This window comes from Balearica regulorum, chromosome Z (genome assembly GCF_011004875.1).
Source record: "Balearica regulorum gibbericeps isolate bBalReg1 chromosome Z, bBalReg1.pri, whole genome shotgun sequence".
Classification (NCBI taxonomy): Eukaryota; Metazoa; Chordata; class Aves; order Gruiformes; family Gruidae; genus Balearica; species Balearica regulorum.
This window is the reverse complement of record NC_046220.1, coordinates 41,465,048-41,490,926: the sequence shown is the minus strand read 5'-3', so window position 1 is coordinate 41,490,926 and position 25,879 is coordinate 41,465,048. Positions and strand designations below refer to the sequence as shown.

The window sequence follows — 25,879 nt, the reverse complement described above, 5'->3', positions numbered from 1 at the left end:
AGTGCCAGATAAAGACCCGCAGAAAGAGCGTTTTGATATCTGAAGCAGTACTGAAATCACGTCCTACCCCTGGGATAACAATACCTAAGGGTAAATACCTGTCCTGTATAATTTTCTGTCTGCCTTTGTTCAGCCTGCCTCTTATGAATAATAGAACATAGTTGTAAATTTAAAAATCACCATTGGAGTTTCTTGGCAGAGGTATTTTTAACTCCTCTTTATGTCCTAATGTAATTCACGGAGTGTTCTTAATGAAGTCTTGTACCAGCATGACATCAGGACGTCTAATACTTAACGTGACCTAAACCCCAGTTTTCACACCCTTATCACTTAACATAATCGCACATCTCTTGTAACTACTGTTTTTTGCTCTCATTGGTCTATGGATGCCTTCTAGTTTCAGAGCCGATTCCCGATCTCGTTGGGTGGTGTCAGTGCTGGAGGTGGCTAGGAACAGCAGCATAGTGTGTATGGAAGGGCAAGCTTCAATCTGAAATGAGAGCTTTTCAAAGTAAAAGAAAATGGAGGTGTAGCAGTGGCTTTGTCACAATAGCTCATCTGTTCCAGAGGATGATGGATAAAGAGGGAATATGCATGATTTGAGTGTCACATCCGTAGCAATGGTTTATTGTGATTTGTGCCATTGAAGGTTACCTGTCTGTAAATAACACATGGCATTTTCCTGTTCTTGCAAGAACTGAAATACCCTGGCAACATTGCAGCCTTTTCATCTTTATTAATTACCCAAGGCATATATAATTTGGAGCTTAAAAACACTGTTTCAGGCACCACAACACTTTTAGTTTTCTCAGGGCTGACAAGATAAAAAGCACCTGCAACAAAACCTCTGGCAGAAAATTCAGATAATGGCATTGTGAATGTTGATGGGAAAATCCTGTCTCAAACAATGCCATGTGATGTCAGATGTCTAGCTTCAGATCAAATGGGGATACTGACACAATCCACTTCTTTTTGTTAATATTATATAAAGTAAGTCACTTTTGTTTAATAATCAGGCCTGTGTCTCTACATTTGCACTGCATAAATCAGACTTAAAGGATTTTTACATTTGTCTTCATGGAGAAATGAAATATTTGTTTTTCCCAACAGCCATTCTCACTATTTTTTCTTGTTCCCATAAAGTGGGATTTTCACTGAGAGATAGGTGCTAATTGCTAGAATCCACCATCTTGAAAGGTACGTCTTTTCCTGTAGACTGGAGACGAATGAGCAAGGTCTGATATGGAAGACCCTTTAGCTGCTCTTCTGGTGTTTCTGTACGCAAGCGAGGTATTCCTGCACGTCATCTGGAGACCCGAGGATAAGAGGGACTCTCTGGTGAATACTGTCAGGTTTCACGTCCAACACCGCCTCAGTCCCTGTAGTTGCTATCCCACCTGCCTGCTCAATGATGAAAGCCATAGGGTTGCACTCGTAGAGAAGTCGGAGCTAGAAAGAAAGAGGGAATACGTGATTGCCGTTGGGGGAAATTACACCAAAGGACTTACCAGAACCTAACATTCCTTTTGTGATTTTGCAAAATTTTGTACCAAACATCAATCGACCTGAGTAGCATTGTCTCTCTATTGGCCCCTCCTTTTTCCCTCCATTCCTCTCACCTCCCTTCACACTTTATGTTTTGAGGAAAAGTGTACTGACCCTGCCTCCAAGCATCATCACCACCATTTCCAAGCTGACATACTAATGTGCAGCATCAGTGAAGCTGTATTTTGTCAAAAATGTCCAAAGTAGCTGTCAGGCCCACACACATCAGCAAAACAGTTAAGCCAGCTCAGTTAACAGTACCAGGAAAGAAAAGCCAAAAATCTCTTCTCACGTAAGGTCTTTATGTGTTACCTCAAGGCTTGGGGTAATGGTGTTGTGTTTGGTCAGGATATTTTGGAGTTTGAAACACAATGCTCCCAGTTTCAAATTTCAGGATTTGACTGCAGCCTTCAGAAATGTGAATAGATATCAGTGGCCTGAACTCATCCAGATAGTAACTCTGTTTTCAGAAGTAACTGCAGTAATTATTAAAAGAAAATTTTCCCTTTCAGTATGGAGGCACTTTTGTTTTGGACCCTGGTATCTGTTCACATCTTTGAAAATGTTAGCTCTGGGGTGCCTGTGTTCCAGTGAAATGCAAACTTATTTGGGGCATACAACAAAAGTTTCTGTGTTTAAAAGGACATAGGTGATAGCTGGTTATGTTTTAACAGCCATTTTTCTGCAGGTTTAGTTGGATCTTTGGTGGTCTATGAAGTGCTCATGTATGATAATGTTAGTACGTATTATGTTTAAAGGGCTTTTTATATGTGCAAAAGAATGTTTTCTGGGGAAAAGGAAACATGACGGAATGCAACCATATGTAGAGACAAAGAAATAGGTCAAACACGGGACTTTACAACCCATCATTCCTTTATCACGCTGTTTGTAATAAAACCATGATATATCACAAACTTAAATAGTGCATATTGCCTTCATTATTATCTTTAAAGCCCACCGAAGTGCTACTTCTGGTACAGCATCTGACAGGCGACATAGGACTAATAGCCTTTGTTGTTCTCCTTAGTGCGCGGCCAACTTTTGGAAGATCGTGAGCCAGAAAACAGCAGTGGTACCATTGTGGAACCACGTGTTGAGTTTCCTGTTGCTTAACTCTGATTATGTGGCTGAAGGAAAGCAGTTTTCCTTCAGGTAGCAGTGCAATTGCACTTAGGGGCCTTCAGATGGGCTCTGTCTTCAGATAGGTTTACCGTTTCTCACCTAGTAGACAACTGTAAGCCTTAAGTTCATAAAAAATATTACTTAACATATCTGATTTGAAAAGAGGATTTATTTGTTGCCTGGTTCTGCACTGCTTATTGAGCATTTTGTTCTCATTCTTTCTTTAACTTAAAGAAGGGGCAATAAACGCTAGGGCCTACATACATGTCATTTACATTTGCTGTAAAGCCTTTGGATCAATTCCACGACATTTGCTTCCTCTCAGCTCTCTATCCACGTGCATAGACTGTCTTTCAGGGGTATGATGATCAGGGCACCTGCCACAAAGGCATTATCTTTTCAACAAGAAGAGGTTTGTGTGAAAAGAACTGTATACACCTGCACCCTGAGTGGGAAAGAAGGAAACTTTTATTTGTAATGACAGTACAGTTTTGCTTCTTTCATTACTCTCTCTACTATGGCAGTGCAAGCCAGATCAATCCAATAGTCAATGATGTAGGCTAACTCATGTGGAAATCTTGATTTCTAGAAAATTACATAAGTACTTTGTAGATTTGTTTAATTTTAAGAGGCCAGTCAGCAAACCCACTTCTCCCACACACAGCAATTTCCTTTTTTGTCTCTTGCTCTGATACACAAACATATCCACACTGTTTAATGAGGGCTTTTGTTTGTTTTTTGGTGGTGGTGGTTTTCACTTTGTTTTTTTTCTGGGATGCTGTATCAAATATTTGAATCAAATTTGTCTGGACAAACACGCAGACATTTTCTGTTCTGTATTCTGAAGAGAGTTTTTTTCCTGTTTTCGTTTCCCAGACTACTTGGACCTGCTGTTATTATGATAAATACAAACTCACCAGAATGGAACCAGTAGTCCTGTGTCCATAAAGAACAGTAGACATCAGGGTGTTCTGATACCAGTGTGGGAGATGGGACAAGTAGTTTTATGAGGGCAAATTTCTGCACAGACCAGCCAAGGATATAAAAACATTTAAATAGAAGGTTTTAAGTATGGCATTGACCAGGAAAAAGAAGGTCTTGGAGTCAGTACACCATGACCAATCTATTATGCATTGAGGTAATAATTTCCTAAGCATGACCTGCATGTTACGGGTGGTCCACAGATCAGCTGTATAACCAGATCTCTTTTAAAACATATTTGTTTAGAAGTTTGATAATAAGGGTATCTGATGTTGCAGGAGAAAATTTGAGATTGACTGTGGTCCATGGCGCAGCACATTCAGGGAGTCACTGCACTGCATTGCACTCCATTAAGTCATGGTGTGTTTTATACAGGTGTCCAAATGGGAAATCATCTTTTCCCAGAATACTGATCCTGCATGCATGAAATTCACCTTCCACTGGCAGAGTCTTTCAGATCAGTTAGCAGAAGCCTGCGTTTGCAGGGCTGGTGATAGTAAGTGCAGTACCATTTGGAAACAGTAGGTAGGCAAACTCAGTTGTCTAATGTTGGACAAAACCCTGTCTGGAGTTCAGCGTATCCCACCTGGACTCTAGTTGCCAGTACAAAGTGCAGAAGCCTTCCTTGGGCCTGTGTTGTACCTGCCAGCTGTGCATAGGGATCGCAACAGGTTTCTATGGTACTGAAATGTTTCTCTCTAGAAATATGAATAAAGGCTTTGGTTGCAGTGAAAACCATTTGACTAGTTTGTAATATAAAAGCACACAATAAGATTTCTGGCCTAAAATGGCAATTGCTTAAGTTTCTTTCCTAAATTTGATTGCTGAACCATCATATCCATTAGTAATTTTCTCCAGGGATGGAAAATTATTATCTGTTCATATATGTAAACTATTCCTTTACGTGTCCAGGAAAAACAGAGCTATTAGATTGACTAAGTTCACCAGACATGAAGTCAAATGATTTACCTTTCCTTTAGGACTCTTCTGATTAGCAGGATACATGAAGATCCCACCATACATCAATGTACGGTGAACATCAGCTACCATCGAGCCTACATACCTGGCACCATATGGGGAACTGCCATCCTGAAAAACATAGAGTAAAGCATTATATCTACCAGTCTAGGCAGCGGGTAGCATGGCAAAATGTAATTTTGTTATAAAACAGGAATCACAGCTGCTTAAATCAATGGCTGCTTATGGACACTGTAAATGCCTAAACCAGCCTGAAGCCTTTTGTAGATGTAGTGATCATCTATGGGCTTCTAAACCAAGCACTTTAAAGACCTGCATTCACGGTATAGAAGCCATAGCACCTGTAATTCGAGTGCACAATTTGGTATCAATCCCCAACCCGTGAAAAATCAAGGGCTGCAAACAGCAAATGAAAGCTTCTTCACATTATCAGAGCAAGGTACCCATTTGATTGCTGATCCTTCACTACTTCCTAAGCCAGGGCATGAGGAGGGTTGTCACTTTTCACTACACATCCAGATGTTTCCCAGAGGACTACAGCTTTTTCCTCCTAATTTATCTGTGAAGTTGTTAAATTGGCCATAGCATTCATTCTGCAATGGGAAGATAGTAATTTATTCGTGAATGTAGTTTTCCTTGCTCTCAGCTTAGAAACTAATGTTGTTGAAGGAGAGGTCATTTTAGTGAAAGCAGTCAGAGAAGTATTCATATCAGTCTCAGATTTGCTGGTCATAAAAATTGTAGGGTAGAAAATACAGAAGACAAGCAAGCTGTCTTGCGCAAATAAAGGTTATATACACCAAGTAAACTCCACCTGAGAAAAACGACACCTCCCCATACTTTTAGGAAGGGGAGATACACTATACAAATGTAAACTGAAGGAAAGCTTTTTGAAAGCTACTATGCCAAGAACTCTGTTGGTCTTTGGGTATCTCTGACTCAGTATTCAATGAAGTGGAGGAGGAATTTTCACCTCCCCAGGTGCTAGAGACTGGAACTTCATGTACATTTAATACACATGTATATTTGTGTGTTGCAATGCTAAAAGTTTGAAAACACTTCTGCATGTTTTTCCTGTCTGGATCAGTTGTCTAATAAAAGATCTTAGCGCTTTCTACAAAGCTTGCCTTGTGCTGCTACTAGATCCAGAGAAATAAATAGAGAACTTGTTCAGCAATGTCAGCTCCAAGACTTTCAGACATCACAAGTTAGTCACCCTTCCTAGTAAAATCATGAGGTTAACTGGGAGAAAAAAATCCACAAGTGGGAGGAAAAAACACAGATAGAGAAAAATATAATTGTTTTGAAATTATTTTATCAAACTGTTCTATGCAACTGTTAATATTTGATATTTACTCTCTTTTAAAATGGGAAGAGCTTCTCATGAAATTACACAAATATAATGCAACACAACACTAGGAAGTTGGGTCCTAAGGCACTAAATATAAGACTTGGATATTTGATACAGCTGGCAGTAAAGTTGGAACAGAGAGCTGTTCCAGCCTAAGTAATAATCTTTGTTCAGCTGCACTTGTGCTGTTTGCCACGATTCTTTCTTCTTGTACACATTAGGAGAACTATTGATGATTCAGAGATAAGCAATCCAAAGTATGAAAGACATAATGGATAAGACACAGCCTGGAGCTTTTATATTTAGTTTTGTATAAACCTGGCCGTATTACTTCCAGGCACAACTGAAAAATGCTTTAAAGTATTTGATCCCTTATATTGCATGGCTTACCCTTAAATAATTACATATTTAGACTTCAAATGATAGCTTCTCCAACTCACAGCTGTTTGCACTTGTAACTTTGCAACTGTAAAAATCTGAGGTCAGAAAAAACACCTTACGAGGTGTTAAAGAGAGACCAAAGCAAGTCTGCGGTTTAAGAAAAGACAGTTTTCAGGGAAAGATGTGATTACAATCTAAAATTACCTTTAAAAATACAATCAAAGGAAGAGCTCTCTTTTATGGTTTCAGAAGGTAATGAAGCAAGTCTTAAGAAAAGTTGGTTAAACATTAAGAAAAGTCATAGCTTATCGATCATAAGCAGGCCCTAAAACAGACTGCTAAGGACAGCTTCTATGACATTATCAAATAAGGAGCCTGCAATTTACTGACCATAAGCTGCACAGCCAAGCCACCTGCATAGAAATTATCAGATCCGTTTGGGTTGTGCTGGATTTCCTATTCACATGCAGGTCATTTACACAATTTATGTGTACATGGGCAGCATTATGTGAAGCTGATGAGATGCCACTGGCAATTTTAGTTGCTTCTTACCCTGATAGAAATTCACCTGCTAGAAACACAGTGCTAGGACTGTGCTGAGAAAAATACAGAAGAGAAATTCCTCCATTCTGGTACAGTTATCACTTGAACCACAGACTGAAATAAAATTTTCACTTCCCTTAGCATCCAGCTACTTGCATGGGAGGAATAAATTGTCCTTCTAGTTGCTAGAAATGTCACTTCTTGTCTCTCTAGTTTGGTCACTCATGCATTTTTCTTACTGATGAGAAAGTTAAAAGGTGTTGCATGTGTGTTGGCATATCACCTAGGCTTTCTTCTCAAGCAAAATAACAGACCGTGAATGCTAGGGAAATTCATTTTAAATTCTGAGTCACGCCAAGCTGTGTGTTTGCTGAGTGAGCAGTTCTCACTGGTTCAGCGGGTGTTAATGAAAGACTTGAAGAACCTCAATGTTCCCTTGGTCAGCATCCATAGCATTTGAGTAAACGTGACTGCTCTTAGTTTCACCTTTTCTGCTACTTTGCTTAATGCAGAGGAACAAAAATGGCTTGTAACAGACAAATCCTGTGATTTTTTTTTCTTCACAATGTGATGGAAGTCACTTTCTCACTTCTTTATTCTACTGATTTCTGACAGCTGAGTTCCTCCACAGCAGAACAAGACCATGTTTTTCCTGGATAACCATGATGACTAGGAGAGTGGGGGAAAAAAATTCTTTTCTGTCTGCAGTAGCAACACCCTGCATCCCTTGATCCACATACGGTTATGGTGACAAAAGCACAGTGTTTTTGTTAGCTTTTTTATGTCACTCAGGCACATCTGGGCTGGCTGGCAGAAGAATGCTTCGTACTGAAATATGCTGTTGATGTTAAGGTTTTGAGGCCCTTAACCAGGGAGTCTCCATTGCATGACTGTGTCAACAAGCTGCAACAAGACTCAAATTCTCTTGTGGCTGTAGGAAGCAAACATAAAAAAGGGTGGAATAGCAAAATGCAATGATGCCCACAGCATGTTTCTGAATTCTACCATCAGTGAACCAGTGCCAGCTAGATGCTAGGGCCCTGTAAGCATTACTGGAGGAAGAACTGACTTTGGGAAGGAGTTAGAGTGAAATTTGTGCAGAAACAGTTCCTAGCTCAGCAGGAATAGAGTGCAGACTGGAGTAAATGTGTTGCGTTATAGGCAGCCTTGCAAATACCAGTTTGCTCTTCACACTGGTTAAGCAGCAGGAGATTTTGTGATGCTTAACAAAAAATTAGCTTTACTCTGGACTCTCATTCCAGAAGAGATGTGTCTAGACAAATATTTCCCACTAAGAACTGCATGACAATGGTAGGAGATTTACAGCTGACCTGCAGAACAGCAGCACTTTTCCAGTGCTTTTAATTCAGAATTGATGCCTTAGGTGAATGGTGGTCCACAAGAAACTTTGAGGGTCAACATGGCTTTGTAATCCAAACTGTCTGGTCTGTGATGCTGTTCTTAGATAGTAAGGGAAAATCTGTCCTCTCCACATAAATGGTTGATTTGTGATGTTTGATCGCAAATGACAGTGACACAGAACATGGGGCATGTTGTGGTCAACATCCTACTTTGTTTTCCTGTTTTATTTTTAATGTTTCAGTTTTCTGTGGCAATGTTAGAGTCATCTGAACAGCATGTTGACCAAGAACCACGGGAAGGAGGAAACAGAAGTAGGATCAAAAGAAAAAAAGGGATAAGAAAGTGACAAGTAGCTAAAATTAATATTTAGTCTTCTAGTGGCCTTAGGCTTCTAGTGGCCAGAAGGCCATAGGGTGAGAGTGGTCTGCCTGGTAAGAAGGAGTCCCCCATGGCCCACACGTCAGTTCCTCCTTGTCATAGGCAGGGGGTATCCAGCAGACACACACCCCCCCCGCCCTTCTGTGTGCTGAAGAGAGGAAGATACAGACCAAAGCTGTGCAATGCTCCATCTGGGTGCTGCAGGGAGGGTAGGGGCAGCACCAAAGTAGCTGTAGCTGGTGAGGCTTACAGATGGTGCCAGGAAGCAGGTTTCATGCTATGGAAGAGTGGCAGCCCTTTCTCTGTCTTGTCCTCCCACAGTGCAAATATAATGTCCTTCTTGTATCAAGGAACAAAGTTATGCTGTTTCCAAAACTCAGGTTACTAATGAGCTTTCACATGAGCAGGGCACTTCCTTGTGCTTTGTGGCTGTAACATTGGTGCCTTGTTCCTTCTCATACAGATAACCCTACATCTCAGAGCAGCAAAGTGATGTGCTTGCTCAGGACCCTTGAGGAGGCTTCCCCTGCCCTAAATAACCCAGGCACTAATGTGGTGCTTGCTTTGAAGTAACAAAAACACCTTCTGCCAACTTCTGTTGCATTAGTGCAACAACACTCTCAATAGGTTTTCCTCAAATGAAGCTCAGATTTGAGATAACGTAGTGTTTGCAAATGAGTTTTTTCCATACGTCCTAACCTAAGGATTTAGTGAATCACATGGTAGAGCTGTCTTCACTGAGCCTGTGGTGAAATACCTTTGTCTGGTCTTCCCACTCAGTCTGAAATCTTTTCAGTCTTTTCATAGTTGCCTGGGGTTGATTACTTGTTTAAGAGTTTTACTTTAAAAAACAATTGAGTGGTTTGCAAAAACACAAATTAACAAATCCTGGGTTAGTGCATTATACTGAATATATAGTTCAGCATAATGTGAGCAGTTCTCCTTCCCTTTCCCAGCTGGATTAGTTTTTAGGAAGTATGAAATTTGTGTAATGGGCTTCTGCTTCTCTCACAGCTGGACTGAAAGCAGACTTTGAAGTTTTAAAATAACTTCAAATATTCAAAATGAATATATTTTAAATGCTGTGATATGACACCTTCTGTAACAACAATCAAGGTGATATGGAAAAGAGATTTTGATAAGAGGTCAGCATTGCAGCCAAATCCAATGTAGTAAATTCAGATTATCAGCTCAGAAAGAGCTTCTCACAGAACTATGGTTTAAACTCTTACTTGTTATATTTCCCTTGTACAGCACCCTGAAGTTTTGTACTGGATATACTGATTTTTACATGAGCCCTGTTCATGTATTCTTGACAACTAGTAGCTTAAACAATAATCCTATGTTGTTAGGTTTTTTTACCAAGAAAAGCATTAAAACCAGTTTCCCAGCCAAATTCAGTCCTGAGCTGTTACATGTCACCGTGTTTCATTTTGACTTACTGGTCACATAGCTAGACTTTCTAGAGAGCTTCCAGCTTTCCACATTGAGAGCTTCTGTTGTGTCCTCCTAGCACTTACTAGAGGCCATACAGAGCTGTATGTCCCCACAAGGAAGTTCATCAGATATGGGATGTTCTCAGCTTTGTCTCTCTGAGGGATATATTATAATCCTCTTAACAACAGAATATAGTGAAATTGTGCCTCACACCTTTTTTTTTTTTTTTTTTTTTTTTTTTAAAATATGGGCTGGTTTGTGCTCCATATGATGCAAGCAGACAGTGCAACAGTGATACTGCATTTCTCGGGTGGAAATGCGTACAGGAAGAAGGTGATGCCGCCAAGATCCCTGCAAGGACCTTCTGGGCAGTACGTGGAATCTAGCCCCAAATGCACAGCTGCACATATGACTGAGCTGCATAATTCAGGTAGGCCAGAAAACAAGGGTACCCTCACGTTTTGGTGCCACAGTTTCAGAACTGTGTCAAAAAAAAAAAAAGGTTCTTTATGTACAGCACATTTTCCTCCACACAGTGACGAACAAGCTATGAATTAACTTACTGAAGTCTAAGTTATAAAATATGTCAGGGCACCAGAAACCAACAGATCAGATACATACCCAAAATTGACCTAATGGCACGAAAGGGTTACATGGGGCTGAACTCAGCAAGATCTTCAAATCCTTTCCCATCAACCAGGACTGTGGACGGCAGTGCTTGCAGGCACACAGTACATTGGGTACAGTGCTAATATTTTCTTACCTCAGGGAATTTCTTCTTTTGTAAATATTCTGTCATTGCAGGATCAAAATACTTTGCATAACCTTCATTGAGACTGTATACCTTCCCCTTCTTCTTGATTTTAACATCTCTGTCCACCAAAATAAATTCACCGAGACCCTACAGAAGAACAGGATAGACCAGCTATTAGCAAACAGCAGAACATTTTGTTGACTTTCTGTAACAGTTGTCACACTGGAGATGGCAGAAACACTAGCACAGCTTGGTCCTTTCAGCACCAGTCTTGTGTATAACTTCACAATATTTCAAACAGAGCAGAAAGCACGGAATCTGTGTTAAGTTCATGAAAACTTGTCCCACTGGTAGTATAAACAAAAAGCAATTCAACTATAATAGTTAGCATATCAAATGAACACCAGTCAGCCCTGAAAGCAGATGGATCATGAATCTCTGTCCACAAATCATAAGGTTACAAGTTAAGAAATTACACTGCCTTCTGATTTTTGAACTCTTCTTGCCTTCTTATATAAATAAAGTGAATGTGGTCAGCTACGCCCAGGTGTTGCTGTCTGCAGTTTGAGTGCAACTTCTACCTTCTCTTCATCCACCTCTAACCGGAGCAGTTCAGCTCACAGTTCTTCCCACTTGGAATGAACCTATTTATAAAACTTACAGGGAGTTTTGATAATAATGCATCCTTTTTTCAAAAAGAATGCCTGTGTTATTGCCCACATGTAATGCTGCTTTCTCAAATAAGCCGTCTCCTTCCTGCACTCCTCCAGTAACACTTGTTGGGCTCCTGGGCTGGGTGCCAACGGGCAGCAGACGTCGGATTGTATGGGCATGGTTCTGCTTTTGCAAACTGTTGGGCACGCAGCTTAAGAGGACTTATCCTTAAAACTGAATTGCACTCAGGAAATCAGGCATCGCTCTGCATGAACTGTATCAACAAAAGGCTAAACACTGAACATGCTGAGGTTCTTCCACAGAACAAGAAAAAAAGCAGGAGTCCTTTGAGTGGAGGCAAAGACACTGTTAACAGTAAATTTTCTTAAGTGTTTGTGCAAACCAGCAGTCTGGTTTGAATGAACAGGGTTTCAAATGCTATTTAACTTAAACTCTCTTTCAATGAGTAGAAAAAACAAACAGAGGTGTTGCAACCAACATACTCATGTATTACTATATACTTGTAAGGTGGAGGTGGTATGCTCCAGGACGTGGGTGAAAAAAAAGAATCACGTAGATTGCCTAGATTACAGAGACAAGGAGTAACCAAAATGAGTAAACGCAAGCACGGAAAGCTCTAGAAGATATCGGCAATGTGCTTAACACCATGACTGTACCGGATCCAGCATGAAGCAGTCCACTCCTTGCCCTGTGGAGAGGGCGACCAGCGTAGCACTGCCATACAAGGCGTAGCCTGCAGCAACAATATTGCGTCCGGGCTGCAAAGCATCTTTTTCAGAGGGCTCATCGTCTCTTTCCTGAGGAAAAATTACGGTTGGACTGCAGGTTAAATTCTTATGAGATACAATAAAAACCACACTTAATAATAATATGGGGCAGATTTCCTTTCTATGTCTACGCGGGCCTTCGAAACAACCGAAACAGAGATTGTTCCCACTAGTTCAGGGCAAGTTTGGTACGAGTACATGTACATGCTGGGACAGGACGTTGAGAGTTTGTTGTTTCATATGTCATGCAATCACTGATACCTGCAACAAAACTGATACCTTAGCATAACACTCCGGTCTATTAATTCAAGATCATCAGAAATCTGAGACAGAATAGAGGTACTGATTTTCTGGAAATGTAAACATAAGCTATCATAGTGACACCCCTCAGTGGAAATAACTGTGAAGTGAATGCAATAATTAATATTACAGAAAAATCGCTTCTAGTAATACAGAATAAAAGGGTAGATGGTGCAACATGATGGAACCAAGATTGTGCATTGGTCTCTGCTGGTGAAGAGATGGGTAACTGAAGTGATAGAAATGTTCATATTCTATATAAAATAACACATGCATTTGCATATGTAATGTGTGTGCATGTGCAGATACACATATAAAACTCTATGTAGAACATTCACGTGGCATTTTACTTCAGGCTTTTAATCAATTTCCAACACTTGTATTTTGATTTGGCACTTTGGTTATCAGTGAACGGCAACAGCCCAAGCAGACCTGGTGCAAATGTTTCTAGCCAGCTCTGGGGGTGTGCCTCAGCCGTGGCTTACCAGAGTTTGACTGGTGGGGCATGAAAGGGCAGCCAAGAGTACTTGGGAAGGCTGGTAGGGAATGCTTGATCCTAATGTTTCTTTAAAAGCTTGTCAGCTGTGGTGGATCTTCTGTGGATGTTTTGATGGTGGTTTACAAATGAGAACCCTCTCAGATCCTTTCTTTAGGCCCTGGTTTAGCATTTTATTGATTCAAACTCAGACAATTTCTCAGTGATTGCATGGGCTTAATTAGATTGAGTAGCAGCTAAATAGCAGGCCTAGCCCAAAATATCTGGTTAAAAAAATAAAAATAAGTGGAGACTGTTTTGTGTAGGAAATAAAATATTTGATGAAAATTGAGTAAATTCTTTAAAAAATCAAGAATGCCTTCCACAGATATTTTCCAAAGGAAAACACCTCTCCTCCAACAGAGAAATTCTTTGTTGTTCCCCATGGAAAGAAGGTCTCAGGGTGCCCATCAGGGTCTTAGCAAGGTGGAAGGCTAAGGGGATCCCGTTCATTGTTGTATGCCAACATCTGCAGGAAAACTGAGATGTGGGACATGAAAACTACATCTTTCATAGCATATGAAGACAGTAATTCCACATCAAAATGTTTTCATTTTCAGCTGAAAGATTTTGTCACTTTTGTAACTTTCACTTACAGAGTTTTTAGCTGTATTTTGCTCAAAACTTTTAATTGTTATTATTTTGCCAAGTTCTTTTGTGGGGAAAAAAAAAATCCAGTTGCCAAAGAGCTCTTCATGGGAGCTGAAAGATAGCATGTACAAATACATCTGGTACGCAGTTCCTTGGAATTAGTCTATGTCAAACTGCTTGTTCGGAGAGGTTATAATGCACATAATGAAGGAAGACTAGTTAAAACTCCTGTTTGTATATTCCAGAGCTTTGAATATTGACTATTAGGGGTAATCTTTTGCTAAACAATCTTTTACAGAACCAACCATTATACCATACGTAGCATCTTCTCTTTCAAAAATATATCCCTGTGCCACATACATCTCAACATTAAAAGCAGTGGTTGTCTATAGTAGACTAATTATTTGCAACATTAAATGCAGAATTAAACATACATTTACACCACTATTTGCAAACATATTATGATTCTTCTAACTTTTTGTATGCTTTCCTCATTAAATAAAACTTAATTTTATATAAATATAGTAAAGAGGTTTGGTTTATAGAACATGGTGTATATACAGTACATGTAGCTGCTGGCTACATGAGATATTGATTTAAAATATATTTTTCTGAGATGAGCTTTTCAGTCCTCTTAAATGCATTTTCTATGTTTATATGGCTGAGAAACCATGTGTTGACTATTCTGAAAAAACAGAGGAACTCCTCCCTCAGGATATAGACAGTTGGGCAGAATTCACTTGTTTCTCCATCTTTATTTATAACTGTGTTTCCAAAAGGAAGGAAAGAAGCTCAGTCTCAAATAAACATTTCACAGAGCTGGTCAGAATGTAAAAAAGGTAGAGATCAGCTGATATGTCATTGTTAGGACTGCAGGTTTTTTGTCCTGCCAAGTACCGTGCACTGTGAAACAAACCAGGGAATTAAGCTGAATATTTTCACTTCTTTCTGGTGCACAGATGGATTTCCTAGCTATTCTGTTTTGACTGTGAGATGGCGGTAATGAAATCCCCTTAGAGGTCTTTATGCAAAGCACTGAAATAGGCAGAGGGACTGCAGAGATGTTCTGACAAGCGTTGACACAGTCGCTTTGGCTCATTGTTGGTGTGAAGCAGATGAAACAAGGTCCACAGAGTCTGTCTACAGGGGTACCCTCAGGTCATATCTGAGTTTGAAAATTTTTGCATCATGATTTGTCCACATCACATGAGGGAGTTCGCATCAGCCCTGGGAGCGGCTCTGGAAGGACTTGGTTTCCAGGTCTCCATTTGTATCACATGTTTTATGAATATCCTTTGTGTTTGCCCTGAATTCTTACACCTTCTCCATGAGGGACCACATGGAAAGGACGTCATTGTCCTCATGACAACGAAGGGGGTAAAATAGGGAAGAATCCAAGCAAAAAATACTTACTGTCACCACATCTTGACACTCCAGCAGCTGAGAGCCTCTCAGCAGCAGTGACTGTCAAGCTCCTATCCTTTGCTCTGGCTTCTGCTGATTCAGCAAGGCTCCTCCCTCCACCCCACTTTTCTGACATTTCTGATCTTTTTAACAATATCACCCATGCTTCAGAGAGTAAAAGCCAGGTGGAAAATCAAATAAATCTAAGATGGCATTTATTTCCTGGTGTTTTTCTCTCAGAAACTGATGAAGTGCTTTTCTGCCAGGAGACAGTAAATGGTACCTGCCACCATGGTGGTGGCTCTGGATTGTGAGCAGCCGGAGAAACGTATAGGTCAAGTCTGGCCTTTGTAGAAAAGTGCTGATTATCTGTTTTTCCTAAAATGAAGCAAATATTTCAGTTCTGGAGGTGCACCTTTGGAAATGAAGTCAAGGTGCTCACATGGTAAGAAAATCAGTCATGCAATCATCTGAGAATTGGAAAGTACCAAATACCAGACAGGTGCTAAGGATCATCCTTTGGCATTACAATTGTTCTAGCTTTTCCAAAATGATGGACCTTAAATGGCTTGAAATCATAATTTTTGTCTTACTTAAGTGGTTCTCATCCACTGGGATAAACATCTCACTTTTCTTTCTTTCACGCTACCCTTCAGTAACAATCAATAAAGCACTTATTATTATTTCATTATTTCAAAAGGTTTGAAGTTAATAATGTTCGAAGTTAATAGGGTTGCTATGGAATTGTCTTGTCTGAGAGAAAGGCGCATTAATTAACATGTACTTTGGAATTTGCATTTTAATGGTAATAATTATGCAAGTGAAAGTCTGTAAATTCAACATTTTTTCTAAATTCCCAGGGAAAATTGCAAGTTGCTCTTGTAATTGACAAACTGTTCTTCATCCTAGCAGCAAGGTTTTCATTGGGATATGAAGCATTTATACAAAGCAATGTAATTTTCTTTTTATGAAGCGCTGAAGGATATCCACCCACGTGAAAACCAGTAACTTAGAAACAGTATTTACAGCAAATTTGTTAATATATATTAGAACAACAACAACTATGGAAGGATCAGAAAATTAATTGAAAACTTGAGCATTTGGGAACAACATCAGTTCTTTGGGAAATGATTCTATTCTGAAGCAGAATCCTAGAGAAGACTGGGCAGTCAATAGTCTTTATGTACATTAGCAGGTGAGTTAAAGATGGTAGAGAAATCTAATCTGTATTTCAGCCTGCTGAGCTGTATTAATCACACTGAGCACTTGCCTTTATAGTTACACAAAGTAACCTAACACAACACTTCTAAACAGAAAGCTAATGTTTATTATTTGTAAGATCATGGAATCACAGAATCATGGAATGGTTTGGGTTGGAAGGGACCTTAAAGATCATCTAGTTCCAACCCCCCTGCCATGAGCAGGGACACCCTCCACTAGACCACATTGCCCAAAGCCCCATCCAACCTGGTCTTAAACACTACCAGGGAGGGAGAATCCACAGCTTCTCTGGGCAACCTGTTCCAGTGCCTCACCACCCTCACAGTAAAGAATTTCTTCCTGACATCTAATCTAAATCTACCCTCCTCCAGCTTAAACCCATTACCCCTTGTCCTGTCACTACACTCCCTGACAAACAGTCCCTCACCCTCTTTCCTGTAGGCCCCTTCAGGTACTGGAAGGCCGCAATTAAGTCTCCCTGGAGCCTTCTCTTCTCCAGGCTGAACAACCCCAACTCTCTCAGCCTGTCCTCATAGCACAGGTGCTCCAGCCCTCTGATCAGCTTCGTGGCCTCCTCTGGACTTGCTCCAACAGCTCCATGTCTTTCTTGTTCTGGGGCCCCCAGAGCTGGACCCAGAACCTTTAAGAATAGTGGACAACACAGTTATTGCCTACTGTAAATGTTGGGAGGTGCTGTAGTCTTTTAGACTTTCTTGAGAGACATAAATGAAAAGGTGGGGTCCCCATTGCTTACCATAAGGGCACATGGCATGGATTGCATCCATACAGCTAAGCTCTCTTCCCTGCAAAAAGCAAGGTGGCGGATGGTACTGGAGGTAGTCCCTGGCCTCTTCTTTCCACAAGCAACACCCAGGCATCATCTCAGTGTTGTCTGGCTTGGGCTGCATCTGTGATGGGGGCTTGCACTAACCATTGACAGTGTGGACAGCCATATGCCAGCAACAGGCTTGTGCTGTGACCCTGCTGAGACTGCCGTAACTATTTGGTTTACTGGTAGATGCATCTTCTCAACAGTGCTGATTAGTGTATCACCTACCAGAAATGTAAAAAAATGAGGACTAGCTAGTTGAAAATTATGATTTGAGAGTGGATTTTAAAAACCTGTTTTTGTATGTTTGAAGTGTAGCATCTGAGTCCACGCTGACTTGTCCGCAGTCACAAGTACTGCAAATGTTACTTCACAATAGTGATTGCTGAGGGTCTCCCATGGTCATATGACTGTGATCTCAGGCTTTAGGAAAAACACGAACTGCTGGGAGATTAGCAATCAAATCACAAGACTTGGCATGACTCTAACTATCAATGTTTGTTAATTGGCTGCGCAGTTGCTGTTCTGCGCAGCCCCACGGGAGCAGACATGCTGGCGAGGCCCTGGTGGCTGTAGATGACTGCTTCCTTTAGCCTCAGGTGGCCTCCATCGTTAGCATGCTTATAAATCGCCATCCGTAACAGGCATAGCAACTCGTACCGGGAGGCCACCACCCTGTCAACTGTGATACGGTCCAGGCAGTGACTGTCAGCCCTCCCTAGTCAGTATCCAGGAAGACAAACACTGTGATTCGTAGGCAGTGCGACACCCCTCAGCTCTCCTGCAGCAAGTAAGGCATCACTGAGGGAGCTAACCAGCTGCCTGGTGGTGAGAGGGTTTTATTTAAGTGCCTGTGTGTCTGGAGGAGGGAAGAGCTGCCACCTAATAATTTCAGAGGGCTGAGTGACCCCTTCCTGCTCTAGTTGATCCTGCTGTAGCAGGGGGTTGGACTAGGTGATCTCCAGAGGTCCCTTCCAACCCCTACCAGTCTGTCATTCCTGGGAATTCAGGCACCATTTTAGGACACACATTTAGAATCTCAAGTGTTACGTCTTCTACTCTTTCTAAGGCTCTGTTGGTCCCAAAGACACTTAAAGAACCTAGGAAAGAAACTAAGCAAGTTGATATACCATTTTGCTGTCACCAAGGGAATAGTGCCGTGTGTGCTTCGTTCAGTCTCTTACCTTTTTGTAGATAGCAAATATTGTTCCTATCGGTGCCAAGCAGTCTATATTGGATGAGCCATCAAGGGGGTCAAAGCACACGACGTATTTACCCTAAAACAGAAGTGGCAAGGGAAGCATTAAATGATACATAGTCTTGCACTACTGTTTCCTTTTACTTGACAAAACCCATGTTTTTATGATTGCATTTAGCCCTCCAAGAGCGCCGGACACGGCACGTCAGAGGAGGCTGTGCTGTTGACCCATCTGACCCTGCAGCACAGCACCCACTCCCTGCAGGGCATGCCCGAGAAATAGGAGAAGGCACGTTTCAGCTCAGACAGCACAAAACCTGATGCCAGAAAGGAGCAGTCCTCTGCTGCCAAGCAAGGCAAGAAATCGCTTGAAAGCAAAAGGAGTGACTCATTCTGGAAGCGAGCATCTTCCCAAGTAAATATGTTTTGTTTTGTTATTTTTTGTTCCGAATGAAAGCATTTGCCTGTGATGTGAGGTGAGGTTTGAGAGTAAGAAGGCAGACATAAAACATCTTGGGGAAAGGGTAGATTACATCAGCGTGAGCAGCATCTCGCTGCAATAGGATCCCCTCCTGAGGGAAGCCTGATGAAGCAGTCAGGTGTTTCCTCTGGACATGTAACGTAAACCCCAGTTCTGCCAGCCTCTCATCTCATTTTATCTTGCCTAAATATTAATGTAATCCAAAACCATTACACCAGTGGTCAGGGAATGTAATAGTACACTTACACCTGGGATCTGGGGTGTGTTAACAAGCTCCAAAATAATTATTCTCCCCCCCTTCACAAAACTTTAATAATAATAATTTTACCCTCCACGGCTCCTTTAGCTGTTGAAACCATGCCATCCACCACAGTTATTAATCAAAATCATGCAGTAATGGTGCAAATTTTCTGAATTCCCTGGGGAAGCACTGGTTTTGGGGCCAGGCCCAGGTCTCATACTTGAAACAAGAGTGCCACCTGCTGCTGCCTGAGCCCATAACCCCCCCGAAGGCAGGAGCTGTACAGACCCGCTTCTCTTTCGGGGTGATGATGGCCTCCTTGTTCTCCTCCGTGACCAGGACGCAGGTGCTGTAGGAGGACTGGAGCATATTAATCACCAGGGAGTTGGATAATACGTCCAGCTTCTTCACTTCGTCACCGGTCACATTCACAGTGCCAGCTATACCAAACCTACAGAAAAGTAAAAATATCCAGAAACCTGAGGGGTACCGACATTACTGGGTTTTAGGAAAAAAATGAGTCAAGGTGGCTCCTTCCACTGATCTTCCCACACCTCCTCTAACCTTTGATTAAACTGCTAAGGTGCATTAGGAGATGGTTACTGCTGCTGGAAAATGAAAGCCTGCACGACAATGAGAAAGGGTGAGGGCATCATTTTTGGGCTTTACCTGGGTCATTTTGCTCCTGCTTGGATATTCTCCAGGCCAGGAGCAGAGCGCACAGCCAGGGCAGTGGGTGCCAGCCTTCCCTAGCAGCCCCACGAAGCAGCTGGCAGCAGCTTTGAGGAAGGAGAAGGGGCAGTTAGCATCTGCATTTTTTTCTGCCACTGACTGCTCAGAGCTCTGTGACGGTCCTTTAACCCATGGCCACTCAGTGCTCAACCACCCCAAAATCAGAAGCTTTAAAGATACTCCCAGATAATTCCCCATGCTGCACTGTATCTCAGAATCAAGGTCTGTTTTATCTGGTGATCCTCAGCTAAGTTACAATGATGCTTCCGTTCCCTATCCTGATTTTAGCCATATAGTAATGAAGTAGTATATAGTAGTATATGTATTTCTGAGATTTCCAGTTGAAGAAGCAGTGTTTAGAACTAATGTGAGTGGTCTGGGCATCTTAGAAGTATAAGGAATCATATGGGGGATAGATATAGCATTTTTATTCATTATGGAGGAAAAAAAAAAAAGAGGGGGGGGGGGGGGGAGGGACGACTAATTAGTCCCTAGGATGCTGGTCAGCAGCGGGCCTTAGTTGGGCAGGGTAGATCTTTTTTCTTGCTCAAAGCTGCCTGAGCTTTTCAGCAGTATTGAGCGGTTTTGGCACTCTATTTTGGAGTGGCAAGTTTGAGATACTGGAAAAGACCATGATTTTCAGGGAGTGCTAAGCACCCATTCTCCAGTTACTGTGTTTTCAGGCACATTCCCAGCTCAAGTCTATGGGTTGGCAAATTTGAATGGCAAATTTGTTAAAAATTCATGCTGAGGATCAAAGAAGTCACTTCACAGTCTCCTATTTGGAGGCCCTGGAAAAATCAGAGCTCTCTAACTTCACAAATGCAGACGGATGCAAACCAATCACCGTGAATGAAAGTTGCCACGAGAATTTCTGAAATTTCATGGTTACTTGCAGTAACTTGACTGGTGCAAGTTACTCATCTGTGTGTTTGGATACTTTAAATATTTCTGGTTCATCACCTGCAACTTTTGTTTATAGAAATGTCTCTTATAGAAAGAGACATTTGCTCCTTTAACATAACAGCTGTTTGCCTTCTGAAGGGAACCTTCATCTAGCACAGCAGCTGTGTGTCCTGTAGGCTAGATGGCTATTCCACCTCTAGTCTACCAAATAGAGGTTCTCCCCACTTACGAAATACTTCGGAGGTTGCGTATTGAAAGATAAAAATATAAGATAAAAGCAACTGTTCCTCTAAGTCAGGAAGGAAAACAGCTCAGCTTCACCAGAGACAAAGTACAGTTTAACAGTTAGGGCACAGGAGCCTGATACTGCTGTTAACTTTGAGTATGTCTCATGTCCTCTCTACATATTACGGTCCATGCCTGCAAAGTGAGGGTGATGATAGTACTGAGACATTGAATTCATGATTTGCAAACATCATTGAGGACTTTTTGACAAAATAGTCAACAGAAGCACAAAAAACCTCAGTGTGTCATACATTTTGGTGTTTCCACAGAAAACAAACAAACAAACAAAAAAAACAAACACAAAAAACCCCAAAGTACAAATTATAAATGTTGTCTGTCTTACACAAATATATTCCCTGTCCTTTTCATGCATGTATGCATACGTACATACACAGGCATGTACAGAAACATGTATTTCAATACATAACAAAACCTGTATATTTTAAATGCATAATTTTATTAGGCCATTACAACTCTCTGAACTGCTTCAGATAGATCACCATTAAAAGAGTGACACTGCTGTCTATTTATTTCACCTGGCTGAGCTTGGTTCATTCCAGGCTTTGCTAAGGCAATTCTTTATTCCATTTCCTAAAGCACTAGATGGCAAATTGTTATGTTTGTTTTTCATATAGTGCCTTTGAAGACTGCCGACTTGTAACACCGATACTACTTGAGGAAGGAAGGGGAAATGCAACTCATGCGTGGCAGTTTACGGTGTTTCTCGCAGGGCTGTTGCCTTAGACCATTACTTATACTGCAATCAGGCAGAACATCAGCTTCCCAAGATAAGCCAAGCCCTGATTTCCACAGCTCAGCACCAGGCTTGGATGTTAGCATAAAATATCACAGTGTGATATTCTGCATTAAAAATATCATGGTTTGATATTGTGCATATTCACAGTAGATTTAAATATAGATCGGTATCAACATTTACAAGGGATAAGGTAGTGAGCAGTGCATTGAAGTTCTGACTTACAGAACAGTAGTTAGTCTAGATGTCTATCTTGTGCCCAATATTAAAACGCTGCAGAAAGAGCGATCTCCCACTTCCCACTCTTGATAATCCAGGGTCTGACCTCACGCCTACAGTCACTCGGCTTAAAACAGACACTTCCAACGTATTTATGAATCCCTGTGCTCTCCCCAGCCTTGCTGTGCAAGCGGCTGTCTTTCTGCCTCCTCTTCCTCCCCGTATCGCTAGGTAGGACTCACATGTGGGCAAGGCCTGCCTTTCTGACTGCAGAGGAAATGGCCTTTATGGCAGTCAGCATGGAGTTGAGCAGCTGCGTCAGCTCCCCTGTCGCTCCTTTCACGCGGCGTCCCTTCTCCATAACGAATCGCGTGAGCGTTAGCATATCCGTTTCGAAAGGGGTTTTGTCAGACATTTTTGCTGGGTACCGGAGTTGCTATCTTCTTGGCTGAACGGGACGCTTTTTCTTGCCGCGTTATGATCCTGAGGCGAAGCTGTTGGCTGCGTCGCTGCTCCGAGTTTATTAAGATGTTTCTGAGACCATGTGATGGAGTGCTCAGAATAACTGCACCCCAGGCTGGCTTCAGGATGCAGGAAAGGAGACTGAGATGGGACTACAGCTGAGCAACTGCTGCTTAGCTGCCCTCCCCACACACTGAAATTAGTCATGTACAGATCTAGTAACGTATTCTACTTGTGCACTAGAATGCTTACGGGGTAAAACTCTAGCTGGCCACCTAGAGTTTCCTCTAGCTGGAAACTGCTTCCCTGTAGCTGCCGCTCAGCAACAAGCTCAGCATAGCTAAGGAAAAGTGCACAATTTGCGAGGTGCCAGAAATGAAGGCACAGGGCATCAGTAACCGCTCTGCCACAGCAGAGTATCCACCGCACTGCGACTCTGGACAGTGAAGTTCCCCTCCCATATCCCCTTTTTCCTTGCTTGCTGACCCCCTTTTGGCCTCCTCCACAGAGGAGGGCTTTGAAGGTGTATGGCACATCCCAGGGGAATCAACAGGAGGTGTGCATCTAGACATGCATTTATTAAAGATGGTTTATGTTGCTAGTTGGTCTCCTGCAATCCCATTTTGATTACTTCGTTCCTAGTCTGGGCTACTTGTAATATTATAGGGCTTGCATGAATGAGTAGTACTGGTGAGCTGTGGCTCGTTTGGTTACAAAGTAATTGTCTCTTCAAAAATTTACAAATGAAGCTTATCAGATTTAAGCCTGTCTGTGTCATAACTCACAAAACGAAATTTTACGTCGGCCTTGTTATTGTAGTGCACCATGTAAATATAGGTATGGCCGAGTTTGCAATTATATGGCCAAGCAATATATTTGGATCACACGATGCTAATGTGAAGATAGACAGAAATGTCACCGAACTAGGCATGTGCTATCTGGAACACTGGAATTTCAGATTTTAATTACAGCACTATCTTCCCACTCAGATAAGGCAGTAAGAACAATTATATGTTGTAGCCTTCATTTTACTTGTTAGCAGCACTGTCTTATTTGTAAGCAGAAGATATGGAAAGTCCACAAGCAAAACAAGAAAATCTGGAGTAAAAGAAGAAGAGTTTCGTTGAGTTTCATTGTTATTGTTCATTTAACCCAAATTACGGCACTAAAACCAGGCCGGGAAGACAGAAACAAAATTCAGTAACAAAACATATATCTAGCTTTTTTTTTTTTTTTTTGTAACAAGGAACTGCAGCTGTCGGCAAAGATTTTTGATTTCCCTTTGCATTCCTTTTTTAACCTTTAGCGTTTCTTCAGCATTTCCTAAAAGCATCTCTTCACCTACGAACAACACATTACTTGAGAGCTGTAAAGTGATTTGAATGCTAAGGTTTTCTACTCTGAAACCAGCCTCAAGCATAAGTCCCAGAGACTGACAGCAATGAGCACCAGCAACAAGTAGAAAGACACAGCTCGGTGCTGCTTGCATCCCGTGTGCTTAGCTGTGCAAATCAGGGCTTGGCTTAGCTTGGGAAGCTGATGATGTTTTTCAAATCTCATTCTAAGGAGCAGGAAGGACTGGCCAACAGAGCTCCTCAGGTGGAGCAACAGGCAGATTCTGCGCTACATCCTCTAAGGCAGTGGTGGAAGAAGGAAGTGATGAAGATTTCTTTTTCTCTTTTCTACCACTGTGGTCTAGTTAAAAGTATACAATACCATTCACATCGCGGGATGAATATTCCAGAGCACTTTTTGCCAGATTAGGAGACTGACTTTCTTCAAATGGACTTTGTACAAAAACAAAATATAACATATGTAGGGAGCTCTGGGATAGCACGTGGTGCTATTAATAAAAGAAGGGGACAGGTTTCACATTATACATGCAAACAGATCTGTTGGCTTAAAGTACAGCCATTACATTCTGCACATTATTTTGCCATCATGGCAGCTGTCAGCCTGACCAGTGCTAAAAAGCTTTTAATGCAAACTCTCTGCTATGATGTAGCTAGAATGCCATCAGGACACCAGATCAATCTAGCAAATAAGAAATGGGGTGGGGGTTGGCCTATGGCTTCTAACATTTGTCAAAACATCACGTGCAGATCTTCTTAACTGATGATTCCAAGTGATCTTTTACACTGGTCAAAAAGACAAAGTTCAGATCCTCTTCTAACAGAAAGTTTGTTTTGGCATTAGTGGTTCAAAGGGTGTTCTCAGAGCTAATAAGTCCATTATTTGCCTTTTTCTTCTTTTTTTTTTTTTTTTTTTTTTTTTAGCTGAAAAAAATCCCCAAAGCTTTTTAAAGGTACTGGATACTTTTTAGTACGTATAAAGCACAGGGCTTTGAGCTGATGCTCAAATAACACTCCTTCAATAAGCACTTAACTTCTACACTCATATGTAAAGAACAGGACTCTATACCCAAGCTTTCCAGAAATATTGCAACCAACAGTGGAGCAAGAAGAGAAAAAAAAAGAATAAAACTTGGATAAAGGCACAAGACTGGGTTGCATGAAAACTTTACCCTGTTTTGATAAATACTGTGATCCCACTGAATGATGAAAACCTGAATGGTTAAACTGAAAGATTAAGCTATATAAATAATTACTATTTATTGCAGGGTGTGCGGGGAAGAAATCAGATTGTTTAAAAAACGTATGATGATTCTTTATAAGCCTGAGAACCACTCAGTAAGAGGCACTGGAACAGCATAGAAAGGTTAAAAAAGATAAACACCTCAGTTTGACAAATCTGTGGAATATTTGCCCTCTAATATAAAGATTACACAAGAGCTCTCAGGGATGATTCACACTTCCACTGACATATAGGCTAGCCCTCTGCCTTAAAGGTGACACCTCTCCTAACTGATTTGAAATGTTAGTTGCTTGGATGGCGATGGCTGAAATTGGAGCCAGCGACCTTTCACCAAATGCCACAATTTAGCCTCCGAGCAGGGCAGTGGGTAGTACTGCAACGGGGACCAAAGGTGGACGCTGTGACACACCGACCCTCCCACCCCGCGCCGACACGCAGGCTGAGCTCCGGAATGGGGGCTGTGGAAGGAGATTACTGAATAGTTCTCCCCAACGGTGGCTATAAGCAGATGCCATTCAAATGTGTGTTCATGTATCACAGATAGAAAGAAAAACCCAGCTCACAATGTGAAAAATGCTAACTATAAAATATCTGCCTACAGGCAAAACCAAAACACTGGAAACTGACCTAGCAAACACGGGCAGTATTGCCTTTCCTGCTATAACCTTTACCTGCTGCCAGTATGGTGTCTTAAAAATAGATATATGCAGCCCAGGGATTCCTGAAGAGGTTGAGGGCAAAATACAGCTGAGGAATTACTATAACTAGACAAAACCAGCTGCTGTGGATACTCTCTGTCAAGTTGTACCATCAGACTAGTGAAGCACTGTAGTCCAAACTGATATATGAAAA

General features: G+C 41.5%; 1 protein-coding gene across 1 annotated transcript; it reads right to left on the bottom strand.

Annotated features, from left to right (window-relative positions):
• Window positions 1–712: 712 nt before the first annotated feature.
• Window positions 713–22,522, bottom strand: LOC104642689 (fructose-1,6-bisphosphatase isozyme 2). The gene is made up of 7 exons (XM_010311742.2): window positions 22,213–22,522; window positions 19,363–19,525; window positions 18,339–18,431; window positions 12,164–12,304; window positions 10,842–10,979; window positions 4,618–4,737; window positions 713–1,449 (listed from the first exon to the last, which is right to left on the bottom strand). Exons 1-7 carry the CDS (start codon window positions 22,383–22,385, stop codon window positions 1,255–1,257), a joined length of 1,023 nt encoding a protein of 340 aa, XP_010310044.1. The 5' UTR covers window positions 22,386–22,522; the 3' UTR covers window positions 713–1,254.
• Between the last annotated feature and the right edge of the window lie 3,357 nt (window positions 22,523–25,879).

Coding starts and splice junctions, on each gene's coding strand:
- LOC104642689 (XM_010311742.2), bottom strand. CDS start 22,385: ATGTCTGACAAAACCCCTTTCGAAACGGATATGCTAACGCTCACGCGA. Junction 12,305..18,338: donor TATTTGCTATCTACAAAAAG/GTAAGAGACTGA, acceptor ATTTTTCCTCAG/GAAAGAGACGATGAGCCCTC. Junction 4,738..10,841: donor AAAAGAAGAAATTCCCTGAG/GTAAGAAAATAT, acceptor TATGTTTTTCAG/GATGGCAGTTCCCCATATGG.